Source organism: Natator depressus, chromosome 14, assembly GCF_965152275.1.
Source record: "Natator depressus isolate rNatDep1 chromosome 14, rNatDep2.hap1, whole genome shotgun sequence".
In the NCBI taxonomy this organism is placed as follows: Eukaryota; Metazoa; Chordata; order Testudines; family Cheloniidae; genus Natator; species Natator depressus.
Genome location: NC_134247.1, coordinates 7,257,461 through 7,279,195, shown reverse-complemented (window position 1 = coordinate 7,279,195; position 21,735 = coordinate 7,257,461). Strand labels below are relative to the sequence as shown.

At 37.9% G+C, this 21,735-nt stretch overlaps 1 protein-coding gene across 4 annotated transcripts in view; it reads left to right on the top strand.

Moving 5' to 3' along the window:
• Window positions 1-21,735, top strand: part of CEP112 (centrosomal protein 112) — a 359,203-nt gene that overhangs the window by 34,871 nt on the left and 302,597 nt on the right. For all 4 annotated transcript variants that reach the window (XR_012641956.1, XM_074972205.1, XM_074972202.1 and 1 more), the window contains exons 7-8: window positions 5,868-5,915; window positions 6,044-6,121. Coding sequence is in view for 3 of the 4 variants with exons in the window: in XM_074972205.1 (XP_074828306.1) it covers window positions 5,868-5,915; window positions 6,044-6,121 (126 nt within the window). In the remaining variant the exon portion in view is untranslated. The remainder of the gene's footprint in view (window positions 1-5,867; window positions 5,916-6,043; window positions 6,122-21,735) is intronic.

Below are 21,735 nucleotides of genomic sequence, written 5' to 3'. Positions count from 1 at the left end.
AAATTGTTTGTGAGTCCAGCAAGACTATTTCCTAGGTTCCTCAAAGTAATTAGCTGGAAAGTGATGTGAGGCTTTTCATTATTCCTGGGGATAAATGTGTTTCTCTACAATGCTTATAGAGCTCATAATTAAACCGGTGTTCCTGGTGGGGCAGCATTTAGAGTAGAGGACTAGTCTAATTGTTTTATATTTGAAATAATTATAAATATAATTATTATACTATGTATATAGAGTACAATAGGTCTTATAATTAAGTGATTAACATAATTTTCTTTTGAAATTTATGCAAAAATGTTAATGCATTGAATCTTTCAGGAAACACATCTAAAACGAAGTGTTCTTGCTGCTTTACAGCATGTGTAAACCCACATTATAAAGTGCCTAGTCTGATCAGTAAAATGAAGTCCTCTGATAGGAGAACCATCCATTAAATTCTGTAATAGCTGGACGAATGTTTAATAATTTCTTTACTTGAATACATTTTATATTTCTTCATATTTTCAAAGATCTGGGCCAAGATTTTCCAAAATATGTAGTGGTTTTGGTTGTCCCAGGTTTTGAGTGCCCAAATGGAGAAGTCTGAAAGTGTCCTTATTCTCAGAAGTGGGAGCTCTGCATTTTCTGAAAATTATGCCCCTTTAAGGTGTATGAAATTGGGCACTCAAAATCAATTTTGAACATCCAAAGGTCCATCAAGGCTATCAGCCAGGTTGGCAGGGATTGTGTCCCTAGCCTCTGTTTGCCAGAAGCTGGGAATGGGCGACAGGGGATGGATCACTTGATTAATACCTGTTCTGTTCCTTCCTTTTGGGGTATCTGGCATTGGCCACTGTCGGAAGACAGGATACTGGGCTAGATGGACCTTTAGTCTAACCAGTCTTATGTAAAACCTGATCCATAATCTCTTGCTTTCCATCTGGGCAGGACTGTAGAAACAGTGGATCAAAGTCAGCCCTGCCGAATGTGGACACAGTTTCCGTTCAAGTCCATTGCACTTGCACCCTCTTGTAGAAGGGGTAATTTGGGCTGAATGCGCTTAGTCCTGGGAGTTTGGGGACAAGGGCACTGTGTATTTCTTTCTCTAGAGGCTCTTCTGGCTGTGATAGAGGGGCAGGATTGACTGGCTGCCAAAGAAGATCTATGCATTAAAGATCTATCTATCTTTGTCCAGAAGGAATATAGCTGTCCTACAGGTTTAAACTAGATAAAATTATGGTGAATTCTTGGGTGGTTTCAGCAATAGTGCAATGTATACCTGACGTTTCTTGGGTACTTGGCTCAGATCTTCCTTCTTGTCTCTCTGTTCCAGTTAAACTCAACATTTCTGTACAAGCCATGTCCTTTCTTTTGTTTGGTTTTCTTAGTTTCTCTTTGTTGCTTATTGTAAACATACCTACTGTATAAATTGTGGTGTTGGAGGGCAGCACCACTGTAAAAACTTTCCCACAGTGAACTACAAGTGGTGGTGTGACTTCAAAAAATAAATTCAATTTTCATGCTGACAAACAGTTTTCAAGTCCAGCAGCATTTTAAAGTGTACTTCACTACAAATCACAATGTTAGATAAGAATATCCATACTTAAATTTCCTGAAACTATTCAGCATTTGTTTCTGTAGCAAACATGCTGGCTGACTGGGTTTGTTAGATTAAAGTAAGAACTCCGGTCAAGGTTCAGTTTAGCTGTTTACCATTTCAAAATCTTAAGTGTTCTTAACTCTTTCATGTGTGTTTTTCCATCTTTGTTTTGAAAACCAAACATGTTTTTCTCTTTGAAGAGGCTTACAGGGAAATGTGTGGCAAGCTTGCTGTTCCAAATGTTTTTTCCTAAATCTTAAAAGATGCCTTTCAACTTTAGTATTGAACTGCAATAAATCCTGTATTATTTTAGTTTTCAAAGTATTCCTTAATAAGTAGCTTCCAAAAACCAAAATATGATGTAAGGGAGGAGTGGGAAGATTGAGTCCTGATATGTAGCCATTTCTGTGATATTTGCTGTTTAAGAGGAATAGGGACCCTGGTTATAATTTTATATATTTAGGGTTAGATTGAGCCTTATGCTAAACTAAGTATAAGGAATGGCGTGCAGCTGTGCGTACCCAGGAGAAGCCCTGTGGAAGGAGCCCATATTCAAAATCACAATTTCCTTTCCCGCTTCCTCTTTGCTTTTGGGGGAAATCTCCTTAGTGCAGTTTAATTCTTCCATCATGCCAGCTCCACTCTGTTGGCTAATGCATTACGGGGATGGAGCCTTGGTTCCATCCACTGTCTTTCCCCTTCCTACTCACCTGCTTGAGGTAGTGGGAAGTGGAGGACTACTGGATGCACATGCTTGCGGTAATGCAGTATGTGTATACGCACGTGTGTTTACTTCATCTTACTGTCCTGCATGACCGAGCTAGGGTGGGATAATATTTCAGGCATTAAATAGAAATTCCAGAGCAAAACCCAAATTAAATACGTAATTTTTTTGATGTTTGGTGTTTTTTTTATACAACAGTATCTTGCAATAGGAAGTAAAAAATAAAAATAAAAATGTCACTATTTATGTACATGTTGGTATACAAATATTTAGCAAAAACACTGAACAGTGTCATCTGGTTTTATGTAGGGTTTATTTGCAGCTATGGTTCTCTGTGCTTTGTCATACTGATGACTTAAAAAGGATGAGTAAGGTTTCACAGTATAGCTGATACAGGGTCTCTCTATATTGACCTTTTGACAACAGTGTCCAGTTTAGAACAATATTTGGTAATGAGAATGTTGGTTTGTATAAGGTAATTGGTGCCTGATTCGGTGGAATCAGTGAGTGGAAGCCCCCCCCCCCTTTTTTTTTTAATGTTAAGTGGGTTTGGTTCAGGACCATAGGTAGTATGTCACTGATATATTAAGAGGTGTAGAAACATGTTTTAGTAAATGGATGAAACATGCCATGGAAAGCTTTTACCAGATTTAAAGTGTCTTTTGTTTATAGAAGTATAAAAAGTAATTTTAATACCCAATGAAATACAGACCATATCTTTTTTAAGGTTATGGACTGTAGTGTGATAGCGCACAATGAGGTAAAGTGGATTATCTTTATCAGCTGATCAAACAGAAAATAACCTTTTTAATCAAGTGTGTTGACGTTTTCCCCGTAGCATGTATCGGTTGCTTTAAATTATAGGTATTGGCGGAAATAGAGCTGAAAGTGTTTGACTGAATTGCTCTTTCTTGCTGAGGTGCTGATTTTCTGCTGTGACCCGCAGCTCCACTAATTTTGAAAAAGGGGATAGTTTCCATAATTTCCACCCCCCCCCCTTTGTTCTGAGTGTTTTTTAAATGGGTGCCCCCTTAGCTTTCCCACCATCGAACTGTTGGCTTATGAGGGCTCAAGTGTTTTAAAGTGACGATACCAACCTTCACAAAACGAAACATGATATGTTGCCTGTATAATTGTTTGGCTGACTAATGGACAGAATAGAAGAGATCCAAAACCTTTTCTACAAAAAATATCTGAAAATTCAATTTGTATTAAGGGTATTTGCAAATGAGAGTTCAACTGTATGTCAAATAAAGATGTATTTTACTTGCTTCATACCCAAAAAACTTTGTCATGTGATTTACTATTTGACACATGGTAAACCTTCTGCATCATACATATGTATTTTGATTTGTCTTTGACCTTTGACTTATTATTTTTAAATTTGCATGTTTCTCACAAATACAAGTTTTTCCTCCACTCTTCACTGTGATATTCCTCCTTTAATGTGGTATAATTTTGAGAACAAGAAGTTTTGCAGAAGACTAGCATGAAAGGAATGAATGTTGAAACATTAAATGTTTACAGATCATTTTAAGTGGATATAATCCACAACAAGTAACAAAGTGGGAACATTTAACTTCAAAGCACATCTGGCTGCTGTTACAAAATCAGAAAATGTTAAGACTTAGGCCATAGAACGTATTAGAGCTACATTCCCCCCCTTTTATAAACAACTAGCATATACCTTACTTATTCAAAGTGGTGCTGAAATTAAGAAAGCTGAAAATTATTGCGTTCCATGCCCAAATAAATTATGTCAATTGGCTGTAAATCTTTAACAACTTTTATTTTTAAAAAGCTAAGAAAAATTGTTTACAATTTATGTGCAAAGTGTGGGATATTTAAAAAGCATTTACACCCTTGAAGCCGGATCCTGCATTCCTAGTTTCCACATAACTTTCCTTGAGGTTAATTGAAGCTGAGAGTATGTAGGTTCAGCGCCCAGAAAATAGCTAGGGGGCCAAAGAGAGCCTTCTCCCTTTGAATCTGTGGAGGGCTCTCTGCTCAATCGTAGATCCACGCTGGTGGGGAGGATTTGGCAGGGTGAGGTTATGGGTAGGGACAAGACATTAGTAGAGAATTATGGCTACAGAGTTTATCATTGAAGCTGCAGCTTTTGTCTCTCCCTCTCCTGCTCCTTCTATTAGGTGCCTGTTTTTTTTTAACTTCTGTGCTTGCTCTTTTTTCTTTTCTCCTCATCCTTCAGTCTACTCCTGCTTTCCTTTTCTTTCTCCCTTGTTTCCTCTCGCTTTCTCTACCACACTAATTTCATTTTATCTCCTTTCCTTACACCAAGCATACGATGGTCTCTTTTGTTCACCTTTGTCCATATCTGCTGTCAACCCAATGTGAATCGGTAACTTCCTTGGTAATTTTTAAGATGATGATATCCCTTCAATTCCATTATGCTGGAATATTTTTGGAAAGCCCTTACTGCACTTAATTAAATGTACAATCACTGTTTTTATGATGAAAATGAATAGCAAGGAAATAATGTTCTCATTTTAATAAGTGGATGTGGTCATTGTAAAAAGTTGAACTTTGATTTTTCTTTCCGAAATACAGTGATGCACATTAAATAATACAGGTAACTTTTTGTTTAAAAGAAGGTCTGGTTGGTCTGCTATAATAAGTTCCTACAAGGTAAATAGTGATGGGTTATTTAGAAAAAAGCTTAAATATTTTAAACTATTGGCTTGGCTATAGTGATGATCTTGAATGTATATAGCACTTTTCATCCAAATGGAACCTAGAAAGTTTAAAAACATTACTTTGTGTGTAAAATATGCTCACACTGCACATCTTTGAACTATAGCCACCTCTGGGGTGATATATGACAACTCTTCAGCACATAAGAATACAACATAATACTTTAGGACAGGAAATGAAGAATACTGTGTCAGATTGAAATTACAGAGAGATTAAGTCTCCTTCTTTCATTTATAAATTCAAAAAAGTGGCAAGCACTCTTGATATATTTCGTATTTGCCATGCCTGATAGATCAGTTTAATCTTCTCTAAAAATAAAGGACTTAATGTTGTAAGATGTGTATTGCAATCACATTTTCATTCCAAATCTTCATACCACATTTGACAGATTTATATTCTTGAAAGCATTTCCTGGATGTTATGCATTCTGTGTGATGTGATGTTTGAATCTCATAATTAGAGAAAATTAAGTGAGATATAGCTGTCTGATACAGGAAGTGGTTTGTGCACAGTGTTTCAAATGCAGTTCTTAAAGTTTGTGATTGAAAGGGCTGCTGTAATTATACAGTACTTTTAATGAATTTTTCTTTTTACAATGAGTTCCATGTATGATCATTGTTTGTGTAGTCGTAGTCAATTATATTTTTTGGAAAAAACACTACATTGAATTTTTCTCTCTGTTTAACCAGTGGAAAGCCAGATTAACTCCACTGAACCTAACAAAGTATATTTGTATTTACATCTACTTTTGTAAATTTTGGCCATAGTTTTTTAAAGTTATTTTATAAGAAATAATGATGAAAAGCTATGTCACGTGGTCAGTAAGCTGCTGTTGTACAATGTCTTGTTTTCCAGCTAGAAAATCCAAGATATTTGCGAGAGAAGCCCATACCTCTGTCTCTGGTAGGTGTTACATTCCCTTGATGATTTTTGGAGGTAGACTGTATGTTGCCTTTTATATTTTTCACTTGAGAATGATTCTCCTCAAGGTAATGCTTTGAACTTTAAATATGAACTTTCTCATTCAATAGATGACACCCAAAATAGGCTTGGGAAAAATTAGCACTTTTCGTGATGAACAGTCACTGTTTCGCATGCATGAAAAAGAGGTAAGATACTTCTCAAATATCTGGATCTTTAAATGTCCTAAAAAAAAAATTCATTCTAGTGAAATAAGTGATGTTTTGATCAGCAATCTGTGTTCTTTCTAAGAAGAAAGGGTATGTGATAAAAACAGTATATGTACACCAATGTAACTATGGATATGCTGGAAATCTTGCTTAAGACAATCTACTTCAAGGTCACTGAGTTTGTGCTAAGCAAATAAATTATTTTATAACAATTTAGGAAAAAATGACATCTTCAATATATAAAGAAAAATTGTACATTGGTAGCTCTTAACAATGTCAATTAATTTCCTTTGGTCCTGCAAAGACTTACGGATCATTAACTTTCCCCACGTGATTAGTCCAGTTACTAGAATCTGAGGAAGGTTTCATGGGATGTGGGAGGTGGACAAGAGACTTCAGGCTGTGAGAATTATTTTTGAAAATCTGTAATGTATTAAATAATGTACCATTTCCTATGAACATAAATTAGGGGTATAATGGATTCTGGTGAGATGAACAAAGCACTCAAGCTTGGCTCTTATGGCTGATATCTTCACCAGAGCTCCTGGATGGAATTTACAGTCTTATTATGTACAATGTGGGGCACATTATTCCTTGAACTATAAAACCAAATCCTTTAATACTGTAACAGGGAAATCTTTTTATGACATGCTTGTATCTATATTATTGTGACATCTTTGCCATTCCATCTGTACATATTCTATTTCACTGATGCATGTTAGCGACTTGGAGACTGTAGGCACATACTGTGCATTTTATTATGCTCTGTCAGCCTAAGAAGCCGCTAGACTAGCAACTTGAAACTATTAGTGTTCTGAGGGTTAAACTTCCAAACCTTCAGCTAAGAGTTGAGATCCACAAAACTTGTACATTACATCAGCCTAAATATCCCACAGTTCTGTTTTCGTGTTGTTGTTTTGTTTGTGGCAGGTTACAGTATTCAATTTCCATTAATCAGGCCATGCATCAGATGATATACATGGTGTGTGGGATAAAAGTAGCAGGCTGCAAATTTTATTTATTTCAGTAACATACTGGAGTGCGTGGGAGGGCAACTGTCTCCTCTACCCTACCCCTTTGCCCTTGAGCTATCCGGCAATTATTTGAGTCCAGTGTGGGATAGTTGAGTTTGCTGATCCTATGCCTAACCCCTGGATGGCCTGTAACTGGGAATTTGATGCTTGAGCTGAAATCCCAAACCATTTGTGTGGGGGATGAGAAATGCAGATAGAGATGACTCAGTCTATGTGAGACTCAATTACCCACTGCCCTGAGACCAACTGGGTCAGATGCCATTGGCTTCCTGGATGCTGTGCTTGGGTTTACACTTAGCCTGCCAGCACTGGATGCTGACTGCTAGTTGAAACATTTTTATAATTTTCCATTTTAAATTGTAACTAACCAAAGAGGTCCTCAGGCTGGCGTGGGAGAGTTTTAAAAAGCAAACAAATAACCTCCCCTTCCACTCTCTTGGATATTGGCTTATTTTACACAATGGGAAAATCCCTTCCTCTTCCTGACCCTGAAAAGGCAATCTGGCTAGGCCCATAGTGGACCAGGGAATTCTAGCCAGACAACTACAGAACAGGGTGAGTTTGGGTGAGTGCATGCTTTGTGTGCTGGCTTGTAGCTCACATTCAGGAGAGGGCCTCTTATTCCCCAAGAAGGAGGAGCTGTATGAACCAGTCAGCTGCTCCTGCCTACCCTGAACAGGTCAATCAGAGCTTGAGAGGTATCACTGCAATACTGCCCATGGATACTCAGGCACCTTGCTACCACCTCTCCTTAACTTAGGGAAGCCTTGTCTGTATCTGCCAGGGGTCAGCTCCCTGACTGTCCCAGTCACACGCAACACAGGTACTCCCCTCTCAGACCACGTGGGCTCTGCTGTCCCTCATGCAGGCTAGCAATAGGAACACTGCAACCCCTGAGTCCTCTGAGCATCACCCTGTGTTGTCCAGCTCCTTATTCACTGAACACTCACAGAATTATTACACCTGCTTGCAAAGGAACAGTGCAGTACAGCTTACTAGTTATACCTTAGACCCCATCTCTGCTTAACACACAGCACTTAGATATGTGTGTAGTAAAAACAAGACCAAGTTTATTTAACAAAGAAGAGAGAGTCAAATGATAGGAAACAGAAACATTGGAAACAGGGTGATATATACTACCAGAAATTACATTTTAGAGCCTAAACTCAACTAACAAGATGTCCTCTTGTCTAATAAGATACTAGTTATCTCAAAGTCTTTCTCAGAGCATTTTTCAGGATGGCTGAGATTCTTTTCATGAGATTAGCTCACTGGCAACTTGCCTTCCCAGATGAAGGATAGAATCAAGGATGCCAAAGCATCTTTCTGCACCCCAGATACATCAGAGCAGTCCTTTTTTTCTTCACTTATAAAACAGGATTGTCACCCTGCTGTTTACCTATTCCTGTTAATTTTCCTTCTGAAGTCCCCTTAGGTTCTTCACTAGCCTTTGATTCAGTGTGCTTATTGTCTTGTATTGTAAGACACAATGCACAATGGTTAGCTAGAGAGATAAATGTCTCCTTCCTCCTGGTGGAGTCTGTGGGTCACCTGTCTTATATATGTATATGTATGTGTATATATACATGATCTCCTTACATATTATCCATGCATACATTTTTCAAAAATTTTGATGACCACTGTGACACAGGCTTTCAGGAGAAATCTTCCATGACACACTTTGGTGAACTAGAATGTAAATACCAGACCCAGGGGATGCCTGTAAACTTTATGCACCCCTGTTCCCTCTGCCAGTTGCCATCAAGAGGTCCTTGGTCACAATCACCTACCCTTGTTCATGCTTTTCCTGTGTGCCCAGGAAGACATACTTTCTATGTGCCCCCACCCTCCAAAACCTGAAAAGAGCCCTACTGTGTCCATCTCCTGCTGGTCCAACAGAAAACCTCACCTCTTGTTTGGTGGAGGGGGTAGTTCTTAATGACACTATAATAAATAGGATATTGATTGTTAACCAGTGATGTCTAGAACCTTAGCTAGTATAAATCCAGTTTTTCTCAACTATGTTTCTTTTATTATCCTTCATCAGAAATGGTTGGCATTTTCTGAGATGATAGATGTTTTGTGTCCATGTCCAGGTCTTTTCAGGTTATATCAAAGGAAAAACAAAACAGTTTTTTGTTGTTTGCATATATTAGATCCACCTGCTTTTTGCTCCAGTTTTGATTCCATATTATTTTTGAATGTTTATTATTGGATGCTGTTCTAGTAATTTTTTCTTTAGAATATGTTTGTGAATAATTAAGAGGAAATGGTCACTTTTGGTTAGGTCTTGCATGTAATGAGATCTTTGCTTTTTAAGATGACATTCTGGTACTGGAATAAACATCTGATTACTACCATGTTTGAGCCCTGAAAGAGGGAGAAAGCTGTGAACCTGTTCATTTATTGCATCTAAGATTCATTTTGAATTTTTTTGTGGTTCTATGTGTTTCCACACCCTGGGTTTGTGTGTGTGTGTGTGTGTGTGTGTGTGTGCTCTACATGGAATGCCTTAATTTTTTGTGGCTTCTCTGAGAAGTTTGAAAATACATTGTGAGTTGTTGTGTAGCTTGAAATGTGTCCTGTAAACATCCTGGCCCAAAAAAGAATGGACTTTTTTGCTTAATAACCCCATGATAATTGTTTTGTGATACCCGCTCCCCCACCCCTCCATACAGTAATGCTCCTTACAAACAGTACAGCAGAACTCTTATTATATGACTAGAATGATGGACATGAAACCTATTCTGCATATACAATTTTTTTTCAAAGCAACGTATTCAAATTTGAGAACACCACTTTCATCTGACTAAAATAAATTCCCTTGTAAATGTGAGGTGAACTAGGTTAGCTTTTAAAAATCTGCACATTCGTACTTGATAGGTTTTTTAAATAAAATGTTTGTCTTTCTTCCCTTACCCCCTTTTTAAAATTCATATTGTATTTATTTTACCTTAATATGCCAAATCCTGCTTGTCTCAACAAATCTTAGTAGTCCTATTGATGTTGTTATATTTTATTAATTTATTTTGAGTTTATAAAATATCAGTCTACTCTATGCTCTGGGCTCTCTCGTGTAAAGATTGTCTATATAAAATAAATACCTTGTATTTTATAGCAAGCTGCTCAGCTCACCATAATAATTACATGAGCATCAGACAAAAACAGTAAATATAATGAAACAAATTGCCCCCATTCAGCAGTCCTTCCGCAAATTCATAAGTAAAAAGATGGGCCTTGCACATTGTCCAGAAAGTTAATGACTCCAGAGCCAGTGGACCAAGTTGGGGGAAAGCAAATTCCATGACATATTTAAAAAATGGAAAACAAAAAAAGATTTACACATACTTAATTTTAAATCTATAAACTACACTGTTGAAAGTTTAAAGCACAAGTACGTAATTCAGTAAACTATCCATAAATACTTAGAACTGCATAGAACTCCAAATCTATTAGCCAGAGTTGGAAAGGATAAGGCCATCATCTGCAAACAATCAGTTCTCCTGCCCTTTGATACTGGATGTTTATAAGAACAATAAAACTTAGAAATGTCTTAACTTTATATATTTATTTGAGCATAAACTTTCGTGGGTAAAAACCTCACTTCTTCAGATGCATGGAGTGAAAGTTACAGATGCAGACATAAATATACTGACACATGAAGAGAGGGGAGTTACCTCACAAATGGAGAACCAGTGTTGACCGGGCCAATTCGATCAGGGTGGATGTAGTCCACTCCCAACCATAGATGAGGAGGTGTCAATTCCAGGAGAGGCAAAGCTGCTTCTGTAATGAGCCAGCCACTCCCAGCCCCTGTTCAAGCCCTAATTAATGCCATGTACACTGGCCAAACCGGACAGTCCCTATGTAAAAGAATAAATTGGCACAAATCGGACATCAGTAATGGTAACACACACAAGCCAGTGGGAGAACACTTCAGTCTTCCTGGACATTCTGTTACAGATTTAAAGTAGCTATACTTGAACAAAAAAACTTCAGAAGCAGACTTCAAAGAGAAACAGCAGAACTAAAATTAATTTGCAAATTTAACACCATTAATTTGGGCTTGAATAGGGGCTGGAAGCGGCTGGCTCATTACAGAAGCAGCTTTGCCTCTCCTGGAATTGACACCTCCTCATCTATGGTTGGGAGTGGACTACATCCACCCTGATCGAATTGGCCCTGTCAACACTGGTTCTCCACTTGTGGGGTAACTCCCTTCTCTTCATGTGTCAGTATATTTATGTCTGCATCTGTAACTTTCACTCCATGCATCTGAAGAAGTGAGGTTTTTACCCACGAAAGCTTATGCTTAAATAAATCTGTTAGTCTTTAAGGTGCCACCAGACTCCTTGTTGTTTTTGTGGATACAGATTAACACGGCTACCCTCTGATACTTAACTTTATATGTACATGATGGCTAATCCTAAAACAATCAGTAGAAAAAAAAACCTTTGGTCTCGACATGAGGAAGAGCAAGGCTGGGTGGCAACACTTCCATGACTAATGAGGAAATTAATCTGAAAAGCTGCTCCCTATCAACAACTACTAGTCCAACTTGATACTCGATCACGCTGAGCAGGCTTGTGTAGACGTCACTTTTCCTGCCTTGCTTTGGTATTGCCTAGTCCTTTGGATTGGCAGTATTCAAAACCACCAATTGTGCCAGGACATGGTAAGACAGGGTTTCATTAAAAGTGGAATAGAAAATAATAATAATAATCAGAAGCACACTTATGTCAGCTGAATAATATTGTGAACTCATGCAAATAGCAGGAATTCACACTAAGAGCCTCTGTAAAACACTCAACAAGTGATTCTGTTGAAATTGCAAAGTCTCCTGCAAACCACACAGTGGGGGATCCAGTCCCTTTTGCTTATGGTACTGTACTGTGGGCTATTTTTAACTTGAAAGTATTTCACAATCACCATATGCTTACTATTAACCAGGAGGCTTAAATGTGTTTTCTTCTTAGTTTGACTGTGAAGCTCAATTAAAAGTGAGGCCTTTTCATTTAGAGTATGGGAATATATTAACAGAAAAGTGCTGTACAGCTGTACAAAGGAAAGTTTTTCTAAAGATTTAGCTTTTTTTCAACTTCTTTGTGGTAAAAGGGGAGAGCATTAAATAAAATAACTGTGGTTTTTTGTTTTTAACCTTTAGCCCTTCATTCATAAACCTTCCCTGCACCTGTTTTAACTCTCTAATGCCAAACACATGGCCATTTTCAATGATAACCACATCACAGAGTTGTTCAAATATGAGCATCATCAGGCAGTGGTTTGTAGTAGTTTTTTCCCCAATGCTTCTGACATGTATTGAACCATTTGGGAAACTGTCATCACTGAAAAATCTTGGATTCAAACAAGGAAGAGGCAACAAAACAAGGGCAGATCAGTTTTCAGCAGTTCAGAGCAACTGAGAACAGATGGCAGGAATGGTTTATCTTGAGGAATAGGCAAGCTCCCTTTGAACTTCACCTCCACCCATCCTGAATGCCACCCACCCGTAGGGTGAAAAAAGGAGTGAAGTCCTTATTTATGTTTTTCAAAAACACAAAACTGATTATGTTGCTAAAATTTGATTTTGAACCTCTTGTGGAGTAGAAAACAAATCTATTTATATGAATCTACTATTATTTTAGTGGTTGTTGGTAACCCCCAATCAATTTACTTGACATAAAATACTTCATTTTGGAACTACTTTGTGTTTTTTTTAATTGTTTCTTTAATTGTTTCTTCTATTCCATATTTTTTCAGTTTCACATTTTTTATTCTTTGCTAGAACATTTTTTATCTTTGTTATCTTTATTATCTCTCTGCAACAGAATTTTTTCCCCCAGTAAGCAAGGTATCTAAACTCAGTAAATGCTCAGCAGATCTGAAGCAAGCATATTTTAAGTCATTTAACATTCTGCTTTTCTAATGTTACTAGAATGCAAATAACTTGCAATAAAAAAATTTGTCAAGAGACAAACTTTTATTTATTTATTCTTTTAATCTAAAGGTGGTTATAGTACAACCATGAATTCTACTGTAAGAGTATTTACAGGGCTTGTGAAGGTAGTCTCATTATATTCTCTATAGTGCTGCTTACTCGATTGTAGATGAGGCAGTTATTGAAGGCTATGTTGGGTGTAACAGTTATGTTATGAAGCTTGATATGTGACTTGTGAGACAAGGAAGGGAAGTATGCAGTGTAGTTGTAGCCATGTTGGTTCCAGGTTATAAAGCTACATCGACACTGTGCACCTCACAAAAATGCGTCTCTGTTGCTGCAACCGCGCCGTTGTAAGTTACACTGTGTCGCTGCTCTTTTTTTGCCGGGAGAGAGGTCTCCCGGTGACAAATAAAACCACCTCCAATGAGGGGCGGAAGCTTCTTCGCCAGGAGCACAGCTCCCGCTGACGAAGCGCTATCCACACCAGCACTTTTCGTAGTTAAAACTTTTGTCATTCAGGGGCTGCTGTTTCACACCCCTGAGCAACAAAAGTTTTAATGATGAAAGTACCAGTGTAAACAAAGCCTAAGGGCTTGTCTACATTGCGTAACTTAGATCAATCCCTGCCCCCAGTGTAGACCAGGCCTTAGAGAGACAAGGTGGACGATGTAATATCTTTTATTGGACCAACTTCTGTTGGTGAGAGAGGCAAGCTTTTGATCCACACAAAGGCCTATGGCTGCAAAGGTGTTAATGGGACACTTTACCTTGAAGGATCCCTTACAATATATGCTAACTACTTATGCTAAACAATCTGTTCCACCTTACAGTTTGCGGTGATGCTGGTCGTTCCTTTTTCAGACTGGAGGAAGAGCTCTGTGTAGCTCAAAAGCTTCTCTCTCTCACCAACAGAAGTTGGTCCAATAAAAGATATTACCTGATCCACCTTGTCTCTCTAAGTAAAGAGAAGTTCAGTTTTTGCAGTTTGTCATTTGATTATGGTTGTAGTTCTGACATTTCGTGTTTTGATCTTGGACTCCTGTGCTAAACTTTTTGTTGTGTGCTGGGCTTAAAAAGGACCACGCAGGCGTCTTCCCCACCTACTGTATTTTGGCTCTGCCTGTGAGAAACTGTCAGTTTGTCTGTTCATGTAGGCGGCTTGGCTGGTGGGTGTGGGTGAGTGTGGTGGGGAATACAGAGGTCTGGGGGCTCTGATATCCAGAAATGATGTGGTGATGAGAGGAACTTGTGTTGAGAGCAGTGGGTAATTTTCCTTGGGAGTATGGTATGTTTGCTGGGTAACTTACCCTGGTTTGCCATGTGGGGTGCATGGTGAGAGAGTTCATGGTGAGGAAAGAGGAGAGCTGAAGAATGGGTGGGTATTGTACAGCCGTGGAGGATTGGGTGAAGGGGAACTTGTTCCCTCGAAGGGGATTTTAATGGTTAGGAATTGGAGGATGGTGATGGGGGAGAATTTTGTACATATTGGGGAATGTATTCTGTACAAGAAATGGCCCTTTTTCAACGAAGTGACTGTGTGAACTTATTTTGTAACAATCATCCTCTGATTTCTCTGTTGGCATATGGTTGATCTCACTTGTTGTATCATATGTACAATTTGATTATAAGTAGGGCCCCACCAAATTCACGGTCCATTTTGATCAATTTCATGATCATAGGATTTAAAAAATCATAAATTTCATGATTTCAACTATTTAAATCTGAAATTTCACCGAGTTGTAATTGTAGGGATCCTAACCCAAAAAGGAGCTGTATGTTTGTGTGTGTGTGTGTGTGTGTGGGGGGTGTCGCAAGGTTATTGTAGCAGGGGTTGCGGTTCTGCTACCTTTACTTCTGCACTGCTTCTGGCGGTGTTGCTGCCTTCAGAGCTGAGCAGCTGGAAAGTGGTGGCTGCTGCCCGGGAGCCCAGCTCTGAAGGCAGAGCCGCTGCCAGCAGCAGCACTGATGTAAGGATGGCACAGTATGGTATTGCCACCCTTCTGCGCTTCTGCCTGCAGAGCTGGGCCCTCAGTCAGCAGCTGCCACGCTGCGGCTGTCCAGCTCTGAAGGCAGCAGCGCAGAAGGAAGGATGGCATGGTATGGTATTACCTCCGTGCTGCTGCTGCTGCTCTCCGGCTGCCCAGCTCTGACGGCAATGCAGAAGTAAGGGGGTGGCAATAAATAACCTTGTGACCCCCCCCTGCAACTCCCTTTTGGATCAAGACCCACAGTTTGGTCTCCCCCATGAAATCTATACAGTATAGGGTAAAAGCTCACAAAAGACCAGAGTTCACAGTCTGTGATGTGTTTTTCATGGCCACGAATTTGTTAGGGCCCTAATTGTAAGCTCTTTATTGCAGGGACTTTGTTTCTCTTCAGAGCCTGGCACATTTTTGGTACTACCGTAATATAAAAAATGATTCATCTGCATCTAGGTATAATAACCATGCTACTGTGACATTTTTATAGTTAAATGTCTACAGGTTTTGAGATGTTGAAAATGGAGTAACTCTGTCACCTTGTGGACACTTAGACCTGCATTTTGAGGATTGGCAAATGTAGAGTCCATCCCTCATTCAAGAGGGAGAGAGCAGAAATGGGTTGACAGGTGAGTAGAAATGGAGGGCTGCAGAAACTGAGACTCAGATTAAAGAGAACAACGATAAGAAAAATGTGAAGTTAACGAAGCGAGGGAATTATAGAAGAAAAATGAACAAAGCATTTTAGAAAGATGAAAATGATAGAAAAATAATTCAATGGAAATGGACATTGAACAAGAGTGAAGGAAAAAAATGTATCAAGAAGTGGAAGGCTGGCTGGAGGACCGAGATATGGGGACTCTGGTCTTAAGTCTGGCAGTTTGACTCACCAGACTGGCTTCTCCTTTCATTAGTTTTATGAAGTGGTCAGTGTGAATGAACTTTTTAAAGGTTTTGATTCTTCCTCTTAATAGCTTTATTCCATGGGAAAATATTTAAACATACGAATTAGACATTTAATGCATACTTGATTAAGAGCAATTAATAAAAACTAATTTGGTGACAGCATTCTAAAGGATGACTCTTGTAATTAACCTGAGCTTTTAAAAATGTAAAATTAAAATTGCTATGCTTTGGGCTACATCACAGAGTAAACATTTTTCTCTTAATTAAAAATAGATATTTTTGTCATTTTTGCCAAGAATTTTATAAACTCTGTCAGTATTGTTTTCCTGAGCATTATAATGGGGTGTGTGGGTGGGTGCGTGGGTGTGTGTGTGTGTGTTTTGTTTATATAGAATAAATGAGCAAAGAATAAATTTATATAGAATAAAAATAAAACACACAACACACATGAGGAACCTTAAGAGCCTGAAGCCTGGGCGAAAAGGTTTAAGCTGATCTTTGTTGCTGTATTGTTCTTTCCTCATACATGGACATTCAAATTAGGAGAATCATTATGCTGTGACTTACGTACACACGTTTCAATCTCTATTATTGAATACTACTGTTTCACCTGTGGGTGGGAAAAGCCTGAGGGATTGCAGAAAGTAACATATTCCTGTGTCTCTTCACAGTATCCGCATGACAGGTGCCTCACTCCTGCAGACCTTATGAAATGTACAAGAGTAGGGTGAGTGCCTCAGTCTCTTGATGAGCTTTAGGAATTTGTTGAAGGGGCCCTCTCCAGCCCACTAGAGTGCTAAATGGACTCTACATTTGCCACCTTCTATGAAAGATTTAGGAAGCTTGCTTATTCCAGACAAACCTAAATTGAATAGTTTGACCCCTGGCTTTCGAATTCATTTTGGTTTTTAATCCAAAATAGCACAAATCCAAAGATTGAGAGGGCTCATTGTGAGGCTCATCCTTTTCCACCAGCACCTGAAAATGGTATGGGGGGAATTGTGATTTCAGGGGTGGGGAATTTTTTGAAGAGCAGGGGATTTGTGGTGGGTTATATTAAATTGCTGTTCTTATAATGCATTTTTTTTAGGACTTGTCTACATGTGGAGTTGTACTGGTTTAAATTAAGATGTTATTTTAAACTCTTAGTTAAACCAGTGAAAAAGGCTGTCTGGACACTTTTATTTCAATTTAAACCAGGCTTGCTTAGGCCATGTCTACACTACAAAATTATGTCAACCTAACTTACGTTGGCATACAGCCACCACAGTTATTAAATTGCTTGCGTGTGTGAACGCTTGGCTCCTTGTGTCAGCAGTGCACATTCTCACCAGGAGTACTTGTATCAATTGTATTGTCAGTCTGAGGTATTGTGGGATGGCTTCTGAAAGCCTGTAACAGTTGACATAAGTGGTGTGTCCACTGACACTGCGTCGACATAATTATATTTACTGTGACTCTACACCAGTGGGAGAGGTGGTGTTACTACATTGGCATAGAGAAGCACTTACATTGGCAGGAGCCAGATTTAACTGAAGACACTTTCACAGCTACCTAGATGCAACTCAGCATATATCGACCTAACCATGTAATGTAGAGCAACCCTTACATTTACCTTACATTTAATGAGGAATAAATAATGTACACCAAAATAAAAATGTGTGTATAGGGTTTCTACTACTTCAACGAAACTAGTTTATTTTAAATTCATACAAGAGTGTGAGCAGACAAGGCCAAAGTACATAAAAAGTATATGCATGGCTCGGTGCCCTTTTTTAGAATTTCTGACATGCAGAATCAATAAATTATGGACTCCTATTTAGGCATTTAATGCGGCTGATGATCATATGTAGGCTTGTCCAATTCCGCTGAGTCTAGTAAAAAGGGGGAGGGAAGGAGTTGTGATGGACCTCACAAAGCCTGTTATGGCTTATGTATAGGTTGGTCTTTATTTTTTCCAATGTGCATTACTTTGCACGTATTAATATTGAATTTCATCAGCCATTTTGTTGCTCGGTCACCCAGTTTTATGAGATCATTTTGTAACTCTTTGCAGTCAGCTTTGGACTTAACCATCTCGAGCAATTTTGTATTGTCTGCAAACTTTGCCACCTCACTGTTTACCCTCTTTTCCAGATCATTGATGAAAATGTTGAACATTGCAGGCCCACGACAAATCCTTGTGTGACTCCACTGTTAACCTCTTTCCACTGTAAAAATTGACCATTTATTCGTACCCTTTGTTTCCTGTCTTTTAGCCAGTTACTGATGCATGAAAGGACCTTCCCTCTTATCCCATGACTGTTAACTTTGCTTAAGAGCCTTTTGGTGAGGAATCTTGTCAAAAGCTTTCTGAAAGTCCAAGTACGCTATATCAATTAGATCACCTTTGTCCACATGCTTGCTGACACCCTCAAAGAATTCAGATAGATTGGGGAGGCATGATTTCCCTTTACAAAACCATATCTCGTGTTCATGTGATTTCTGATTCACTAAGTTTCCACAAAACTTTACTTACAAAAGTAGTCCTATTGACTTCAAAGTCACTGAAATCTCATTTTTATGTGCTTTAACCCTTCAATGTTGATCTTAGTAAAACCAAAAACTTATTTTAGTAGTAATTGGAATGGCACAGAAATAATAGAGCTACAGGCAATGTACAGCCAGGATGAGAAACATTTTTCCAAACTGACTTTGTAACTTCTATAATTTACTAATATTGATACTGCTGGTAATAGATTTCTTAACAATGCTGTATGTGCCACATAAGTGACATTTACTGTCCATATGCAATATAATTTTTCTATAATAAAAAAAATGGAGTGAGATGAATTGTGATTTCCCCTAAAACAAAGTTTGAACAACTATTTTAAATGTTCAAAAGACTATTAGAGAATATGGTATAAGATGAATATTATACGAATATATTGGCATAACAGCCAAAAATGTTGTATTGCTTGGTAGAAACAAAACAGAGTACAGAGAAAGTAGCACAACATAGCACTAATGAATGCTTATTTAGCAGCCTAAGCCGGTACAATGTATAAAGAAATGTATTCTGAATACATTCTTTCCATTCATTTAGCACAAATAAATTGTTTGGTTTCACTTTTAAAAAAAAAGAAATTGCAATATAATGGTCAAAATGTGGAAACTGTGAAAAATGAATGTAGTGAAAATAGTTTGATGTTTTAGTAGATACCGATATGGATGAAATGGAACAAAGACTCAGAGATGGATGGAATACACATTAGAAAACAATGAAAAGCTAATTTGTGGGTTTCAGTTGTATGTATATTTGGTGCATAGAAACTGGGTTATTACAGTTTTTCTAATTTCTGCTACATAGATGAATCATTGGGATTTCTGTTGCTTAATTAGTGTTTGGGGTGACAGATGAACTGTCAAATAACTTCATTTAGGCAGAGGGATAATTGTCTGCTTACTCCTCTACTCACTATGGCTTCGATCCTGCAGGGGGCTGAACACACACAAATGCCACTCACTTCAATGGGAGTTGAGGGAACTCAGGACTTGGCAGAATTGAGTACAATAGGAACTTTCACTTAGGCCCTGATCCTGCAATCTGGACTGATTTTTCCCTCTGTCACCCTTTGAAGCCAATAAAATTCTGTGTGGGCACAAGATTGCACCTGCATGACCAACTTTCAGGATTGGAACCTTAAGCACTAAAGAGGATGCAATTTGTTGCATTTTAGAGCTCTATTTTTTTTTTCTGTTTATCAGGATTTGCTACTGTATGTGAACTTTGACCGTTAAACATTTCAGGCTTTTTGGCACTTACTGATCCTCAAGTGTCTTTGCTACAAGTGGCAGAGAATGTCCATGATGTATAAGAAGTAGGACAGATGTCACTCCAAATAAAACTATTGAATGTTCTTTCACTGCAGCATTTAAGAATTTTTTAAAATATTTAATATGATGTGCTATTGTGAATACAATTATTTTAAATGACTAAATTTGATCAGGGACAAAACTAATCATTCACTTCAAAAAAAATGTCCCTTAAAGTTGAAATCTGACAATATTAAAAATTAAAACAAAAACTTTAGATGGCATTTTCTTTTTTGAAAGACATGAAACAGCTCTCCATATAAATTATGAAGCGACAATGGCTCTAAATTTTTAATTAATTTATAAGTACAAAAAAGATGTAAAATCCCTTTGGCATTGGTTTGGAGAAATATACTAGATACTTTCTTGTTCGGGAAAATAAGTGGCAGATTGAAAACATCAACTTTAGAGCAAGCACTTTTATTTTGGGACATTTAAAAATCATGTCTGGTTAATTCATAATTTGAGTGGCTATCACATTGCTTATTGTATAAACATGTCCTTTACAAAAATTTTAAAAATGAAAAACATCCATATGCTGCCATATAAATAATGAATATATGAGGCCCTTACTTTTTGAATTGACAATGAAAATTTTAAACCTTCCAAAATTTTCCTAGTGAAATTTTAATTTTCTTCTTCTAATTTCCTGGTGAAAACTATAAATTATTAAAATGCAATTATACGGAAAAGGAGTTGCATACCAAGCAGCTCTTTTTATTGTGATTTTGGAATGTAGTTAAAATTGCTTAATAGCAGTTTTATTTTTGCTGAGGTATGGCACCAGTCTTGCAAAAACTGACACATATGCTTAACTTGATGAGTTGTCCCATCCATGTAGGTAAAACCAGTGGTTCTCAACATGTGGCCTGTGGGCCACTTGCGGCCCAGTCAGCACACAGCTGCGGCCCATGTGACATCCTCAGGACCATACAGGTAGTATTGGATGCGGCCCACAATGGTAAATAGGTTGAGAACCACTGAGGTAGACCCGTTAGATCTGTGAAGCTTTTCTATCTATGCAGATGGAATTGTAGGGTTAAGCCCAAAACTAGATAGCTACGATTTCAAAATGACAATTACCAAAAATTATTTCTATAACAGAAGTATGTATTTTAAGTAATTTAATTTTAATTTCTTCCTATATCTAACATCATAGTACCATGTGAGTTCTGTCAGTAAGTGAAATAATGTGTAGAGGTTTTTTTAATTGTACTGATACTTTCTGATATCACTTGAAAAACATCAAGATTCTGTGGCCTGCGTTGTGCAGGAGGTCGGACTAGATAATCATAATGGTCCCTTCTGACCTTAGTATCTATGATTCTATAAGAAAAATGCCCCAGGTTAATGCAAATTCCAGATGGAAAAGCTGCTTTTATTGTGCATTATGTTCTATTAAGAAGAATATTATTTATGGCTTCCTTTAATTTGTAGAATGTGTTTGAAAATCTGATAGTTTTATAAATTTAAAACAAGTAGAAATATAGGCAAAAAAAATCTGTGCTCTCTAAAAGAATCATTTTTGGAAAATTCAAAAATTTACAACAATGGAGAAGCACAGTACCCTCAACACAGGAAAAAAATTAATTTTGCATATAGCAAAAAACAATCTATATGCTAAACTCAGATTGCTTGTTTGTTTATATAGAAACACAGATTCATCAAATGGAATGAGTCAAACCTCTGAGAGGTGCACCAGTAGGTTAGTGATTAGATACTCTGGGGGCCCAGGAGGAAAAGATATGTTATGATTTGGCTTGATCAGCCTGTTACACAAAGTCAAGGACTTCTCCTTAAGTCTTTAGCTGTGAAGGAAACCTGACTTTTCAACAGAGTATCAACTTTGTCAAGGATACCTTCATCTTATTCCTTGAT